The sequence below is a fragment of the Solanum verrucosum genome, unplaced genomic scaffold, assembly GCF_900185275.1.
Source record: "Solanum verrucosum unplaced genomic scaffold, falcon-dt-bn FXZP01000182.1, whole genome shotgun sequence".
Lineage (NCBI taxonomy): Eukaryota > Viridiplantae > Streptophyta > Magnoliopsida > Solanales > Solanaceae > Solanum > Solanum verrucosum.
The window spans coordinates 5,027,754-5,035,107 of NW_026020378.1; the positions used below are offsets into that span (position 1 = coordinate 5,027,754).

The 7,354-nt window shown below is 28.3% G+C and overlaps 1 protein-coding gene across 1 annotated transcript; it reads left to right on the forward strand.

Annotated features, from left to right (window-relative positions):
* The first annotated feature begins 5,766 nt into the window (after nt 1-5,766).
* Nucleotides 5,767-6,705, forward strand: LOC125838572 (cyclin-dependent kinase F-4-like). Its single transcript, XM_049517625.1, has one exon. The coding sequence runs from the start codon at nt 5,767-5,769 to the stop codon at nt 6,703-6,705; it is 939 nt and encodes a 312-aa protein (XP_049373582.1).
* The last annotated feature ends 649 nt before the right edge of the window (nt 6,706-7,354 follow it).

Here is a 7,354-nt window from a genome sequence, read left to right on the forward strand (position 1 = left end):
CTTGGGGACATTAATGGTTCTCGAGTGCCAGCCACGTCCAGGGTGTAGGCTCGGGGAGTGGCACTTTTGATGGGCAATCAACTTTTTTTAATTCATGTTTTTGTTATAGAAAGTTTTAGGCTGATAACTCAACATTCTTCTTGATTAACATATTTTTACATCACTTAAGAATCCTCATTTGTAATATCATCATTGAGTGTATTACAAACTCTATAGTGATCACAAAAGGAAAAATCACCCCACACATATATTTAAGGAGTAATATTACAAGTTTTAGATCTACTTTTAAAATATTACTACTTATAACATTTTAATTGCAAGTTATAATAGATCATTTTTTATTTATAATTCAATTAATTCCACTTTATTAAATAATTAGCTTTTTATAATTATATTTTAATTAATAGGTGAGATAAATAAAATTAAGGGTAAGAGAGAATCAATGATAATTATATTACACTTTTTAGGGATATTTTACCTTTCACACATAATATTACACATTTTTAGGGATTCTTTTACTGTTCACACATCAACCACCCACCTCCACTAGCACGTTTCTTTCTGACTCACACGCCAAATCAGTACCCCCACCCCCACATTCAACCTTTACTCAAATGGTAGATCTTTCTCTCTCACCATCATCATTCTTTTTCTTTGTACATCCAAAAGAAGAAATAGTAAATATTTCTCTCTCATCATCTTGAATCTTCTTCTTTGTACACTCAAAAGAAGGACAAATCTTCTAAACAATACAAAGAATCTAGAGTTTAGGTTAACAAAAAAACATGTCGAAGAATAAAAAACATAAGCATGCACTTGGAAAGAGTCCAGATTCGTTAGAAGGGGTTTCTAATGTTGAAATTGAGGCTTCATCTTTTAACATCTTGACTCAAACTCCGCCGACCAACAGGAATGCGAATCCGGCGATCAAGAGTGTTACTATTCCCAAGAAGAAACAACTTAGTAAAGTTGTATATGATCAGATTTTTTATATTTTTGACATGAAATTGATATACTATGTAGTTGGTATGATTTTTTTTTGTATTAATATGTTTGTGCATTGACATGAAGTTTGTATAAATCTGGTATGACTTTTCCACAATTGTATTTAAATTGTTTTCCGATTGAAGTTGGTGAAATGGAGATAAAAATTTATATGAAATTTATATGTATTTCTATCTTTTGGTGATTTGTTCATAATAATTAATTCATTTTCTTTCTCAAAATTATTTTTTTCTTCAATGTTGTTTCAGTGATTGTGGTATGTACACATATTTATTTGCTGAATATATTAGGAATGGAGTTTTTAATACGGGTCACATTGATAGCGATACAAAGTACCATCGTCAAAGGTACGCCACAATCCTATGGCAGTGTGGAAGAAGCAAGAATGTTGATGGCGCAATTAGTGAGAGTGAAGTAACTGGAACTGTTGCTAGCAAATTTGATGGACCCCGCATAGCAAAAGTACATGCTCCGGATACTACCTATTATCCTAAACCAAGACTATGAAAAATAAATTTGAGATAGTCGATTGTAGCTTAGAATTTTAATTATTACATGTTTTTTAATTTTTAGATGATATATATTTGTTTTTGCTAAGTTTTTTACAACAATATATAATATGCACTATTTTACATTATCAGATTTATTCTTCTCAGATTTATATCAGTTGGATACCAACTTCATACATTTTTATTTTTAGCCTGTCTTAAATTTTCAAGTCAGATACCAAGTGTATACAAATTGGATATCAGCATTAACCAGATTTATATTGGATTCTTAGTTTTGAAAAACACATCATAAACATAGTAAAAATTAAAATATTTTGAGATTCCTTTTATAGGACAACGGGATACATAGTTACACTTAAGTTTTTCAGATGGATATTAATTGGATACAATATTAACTTGTTTTAGGTTGGCTAATTTGGTTGAAATCTCAATTACATCTTAGTTTTTCTATTTTTTTCAGTTGGATACCAAATAGATACCAATTGGATACAACAATAACTAGTTTTAGGTTAGCTAATTTGGTTGAAATCTCAATTACTTTTTATTTTTTCTATTTTTCCAATGATATTTGGATACCAAATGAATACTAATTAGAAATTACATTAACTAGTCTTAGGTTGGCTAATTCGATTGAAATCTCAATTATTATTTTTTTTAATTTTCCAGTGGGATATCGGCTTGATATCAAGTGTATACCAATTGGATACAACATTAACTAGTTTTAGGTTGGCTAATTCGGTTGAAATATCAATTACATGTTATTTCAATCAATGGGACTTTAGTTGGATACCAAATGGATACCATTTTCATACTTAATTTTGACTTAACTTTTCCAGTCGATACCAATTGCATATCAGCATTATCAAATTTTTCACTATACATTTAAAAAGCATAGAATACACAAAGAATTAAGTAGTACACATAATAAATGTTTTGAAATTATAATTCATTAATTTAAAAGGCAAAATAAATCAAAACACGAGTTTGTCACAATTAAACAACCAAATAAAAATAAAAATAAATTATGACTTTTTCCAGCAGGGTACTAGCCCTTCTAGCATTCAAGTTATCTCCCTACAAACATGATAGAAAAGTGCAAATACATACGTTATATGAGTATACAAATTAAATTTCATACCATTTTTATGCATATTTCCTATACCTATTCCATGTCAAAAGTCAACACAGATTCATACCAGATTCATGCCAAAAAGAATATCAAAATCATATCATTTCTAACTAGTAATTGTCTTTTATTAAATAAGCAATACACCAAATTCATTTCATTATTATGCACAATTTCATACCAATATAATGCCAAAAATAAAAATTGAATCATACCAGATTTGTACCAAAACATTACCAGTTTCCATTCAAGTCTGATATAACTAGTATACCAATTTCATACAGATTTTATGTCAATTTTTAAACTAGAGTCATACCAAAAACGATAAATGATTCATGCAAAGAATGAACAAATTTAATGTTCATATCAAAAACTAATAGTATAAATTAAAATAATGCCACAATTAAAAGTATTATACAAAATCTATATCTAATCAGCATACATAAAAAAATGATATCAATATTTTTTTACCAGAAACCTTAAATTAAAAAAAAAATCATACTAATATTTATTCATGTTTCAAAAATTTATTATGTAATCTGAACAAAAGAATGTTCATACAAAAAACGTAACAATTTAAATCTATTATATACAAACAAAATCAAAAAAAATTCTTTACAGTTTCATTGTTCCTATTATTTTTTTCGTTTGAATAACATAACAATACAAATAGTAAATCGCAAAGAACACTAACCTGAAGGATCCCATCTATCACCATGTTTTATTAATATTGATAAGAAGAGAGAATCTGATTTTTGCATTACTTTTAACTGGTTGAGTAAAAAAAGGAAAACAAATTGATAGGAAAAAAAATCGAGGGAGAGAGAAACGTTTGAAAATAAAAGAAAATCTGATTTTTGAATTAATTACTGATTGAGCAAAAAAAGGAAAATAAATATTCCTGTTTTGTTTTGAATCTCCTAAATTTATGGCATTATTAATTATACTTATTGTATTCAAATTAATGATTATAAATTAATTATCTGTTTTTTTTCTTTTTATGATTTAAAAAAATATATTTTTTACTATTATTTTTTAAAAAAATTAATAAAATGTTACAACCTGAAATTTTTTATTGTTACAACTTGAAAATTTTACTATACTGTCATAACTTGAAAATATTAGTCTTATATATGTCATTTATAAAATTTTCACATCACAAAATACTTAGTTCTCTCTAGTTCTTATTTTCTTCATGTTTGTTAGGTAACAAAAATTAGGTACTTCATTAGGATTGGTAAGGTAATGCCTAGCCCCCCTTGCTTGTATTTATCCTTATTGATATTTTTTTATGTTTAATAAAATAACGCTAGACACTATCTAGTGGTAAATTTGCTTTTTTTTTTTTTTTTTTTAAGAAAAAGGACTAATAAATAATTTATGAACAAGCTAAGAAACTTTAATGTACTACAACAATATACATATACTCTTATATTATCATTGATTAATGAGTAATTTCTGAAGAAGAAACCTTAATGATACCAATACAGTATATATATATACAGATTTAATATTAGTTAAGCGGAATTATCATCCTTAATGACACCAATACAATATATAATAGTGATTTAGTATCAGTTAAGCGAAAATTATCAGCCTAAATGAATGAAGGTATGAGCTGTAATTTATTTATTTTTTGAGAGAATGAGTATTTCTTGAATTACTTTGAATTGGGGTATGAACATGTAATTATTTTGAGCATTTTACTTTTAATTTTTTTTATAATAGATTTGCACTTTAATTATCTAAAACATAATAATTGAAATGCATATTTCACTACAATACTTGTATTGATTGAGATATATTTCACTATAATACTCATATTAATTGAGATATAGATTAAGGAAAAATAATTTTGGGAAAGTGTAATTGTTATGTCGTAGTGATTTTACTTTCCTTGATTGAAAAATCACTTTAAAATATCTAAATACTTTCAAAATTATGTAAAAGTATTTTTAGACAGAATTGCCACTAATTAATACTAAAGAAATTAAGAAAACTTTATTTTTAATGATTCTAACAAAAAAATCTTTAAAAAATTTAAAGAATGGATAAGGGTTCTTATTAATATTTGATCAAGAAGGTTTTAAGCACTTGAAACGTCAGCTAATATGCGATTATTCGAAAGTTAACTAAAATCTATTTAACTAAATTAATTGAAGAACTTCTTAAATTTTACAACTGAAATTAAAAGTTATTTTTGGACATTTACTTGAAAAGAAAAGCTCTTTTTAAGTTGCTTGAAAAAACACTTCTTTTTGAGGTGATTTGAAGGATGAAAGAAAACTATTTCACAATTTATTTATTTGCTTATTTGATTTCAAGTGAATCAAATAACTTCAAGCAAAAAATATCTATCTTTCTCTTTCTATTCTTATTAAAATGTTGAACTAAATGATTAGTCTAATAATTCTCAAATATGGATTTTTAAAAACCCTTTCAATAAGTATGAAGGGAATATATATAATGAATTCCCCCAAGTTATTATTAAAGCGTGGAAATAAAGGATTATTATTTTTGATGTTTTATTTGTCAAACCAATTTTTTAACCATCAACTTAATAATATTTCTTCTATTATTTAGGAAATAAACTAAGAGTAGGAATTCTAAGTTGTTTAGAATTTTTTTATTTGATATTTATTTATTTTATGTCTAGCTAAAATTAATTTGTCCTAATTCATATTGGAAAAGGTTTCCTGATTCTAATTTAATTTGGTTTGTTAATATCTAAATATGGTATCTTTGTCACTTATCCTAATATGTTTAGAACTTAATATTTGGTATTTATCGAATTTGTTTGTCCTTCTTCATATCGGAATTGGTTTGGTTAATTTCTTAGTATTATAAATAGGACGTGAGATTGAAGGACAAAGAACAAATAAACTTCAGTTTTTTAGGGTTTGGTAGAGTTAAGCATTCTTTCTTCCGTGGCTTTGTTAGAGTTCAATTCCAGTGTATTAATTTTACTTAAGACATGGATCAATTGTACCTCTGCTCAAATCATTCCAGAAAGTCCTTCATTGGCAAGCTTTTTCCTAGTGTTAGACTACTAGTTCCTATTTAGTGAATAGTAAGTATTGCTTTTTCCAATCAACTAGTGAAGAGGAACAACGTGTGTTAGTTCTAATGGAAAAGTACATAATAATTAAGGAAGTTGGTAATGGTACATTTGGGAATGTGTGGCGAGCTTTGAATAAACAGACGGGTGAAGTGGTTGCAATTAAGAAAATGAAGAAGAACTATTATTCATGGGAAGAATGCATCAACTTGAGAGAAGTCAAGTCATTGAGGAGAATGAGCCATCCAAATATAGTTAAGCTCAAAGAAGTTATTAGAGAGAATGACATATTATACTTTGTGTTTGAATACATGGAGTGCAACTTATATAATCTTATGGAGAATAGACCTCATCTTTTCTTAGAATCACAAGTCAGAAATTGGTGCTTCCAAATATTTCAAGGTCTTGCATCCATCCATCAACTAGGATACTTTCATCGCGATCTTAAGCCAGAGAACTTGTTGGTTTCAAAAGATCATACTATAAAAATTGCTGATTTTGGTCTAGCTAGGGAGATCAATTCTCAGCCTCCATATACTGAATATGTCTCAACACGCTGGTATCGTGCCCCTGAAGTTCTTTTACAATCACCAATATATGGTCCTGCTGTTGATATGTGGGCAATGGGTGCAATAATGGCTGAGTTATTAACTCTTCGTCCTCTATTCCCTGGTTTGAGTGAAGCAGATGAGATTTACAGAATATGCAGTGTTATAGGTACTCCATCAAAGAGTGAATGGGCTCATGGACACGAACTTGCTGGTGCTATCAACTACCAGTTTCCGCAGATCTGTGGTGTAACTCTGTCTGAAGTACTCCCATATGTTAGCGAGGATGCAATTAATCTAATAACTTGGCTTTGTTCGTGGGATCCTTGCAAGAGGCCAACAGCGGTGGAAGTTCTTCAGCACCGTTTCTTTCAGAGTTGCTTTTATGTACCTCCATCATTATGCTCTAACACTGCTGTTGCTCCCTCTGTTGGAATTAGGGCAAAACCCTTAGTATAAAGCAATTAACCTAAGCTCCTATATCAATGAAAAAGAGGAAGAATACAACAAGAAGAGAAGAAAAAGGATAGGAACATTTTTTTTGTTTTTTGTAGTGATATTTGTTTTAGTTTAAAATAGTTTATGGGAATCATGGGAACTCTACAAAGGAAAAAATATGTAATTGATTATTTTTTGTTACAGCTATTAAATTGAATTTTTTTGACTAATATCATCCTGAAGTATAATTCAAACTTATTTAATCATCCCAAAATTTACAATAAACATCATTCTATTAACTTAGGTTAAGAGGGTAATAGCTGAAATAAATACATCCGTCAAGCACGACTTCCCCCAAATTTCATATACTGTTTTAATGATTGCAATAATTTTCGTGAACTCAGATTCAACATGTTATTTTTGGAAATAGTCGACTGAACACAACTTCTTGCAACTGATCTGAAGCTGCTAATATACTTTAGAAGGTAATGAAACTTGGAAATTCATACACAACATACCTGCAATTTTCTTTCAGACATTTTATCAAATAGCTAAGGGGCATTTAACAAATCCATAGCGTATCCTGATCATGGTTATTTCTACTTGTCCTTCGCAAATACAAAAGTTTTTTCAAGACGGCAAAGACAATGAGAGAATAAAACTAACATTC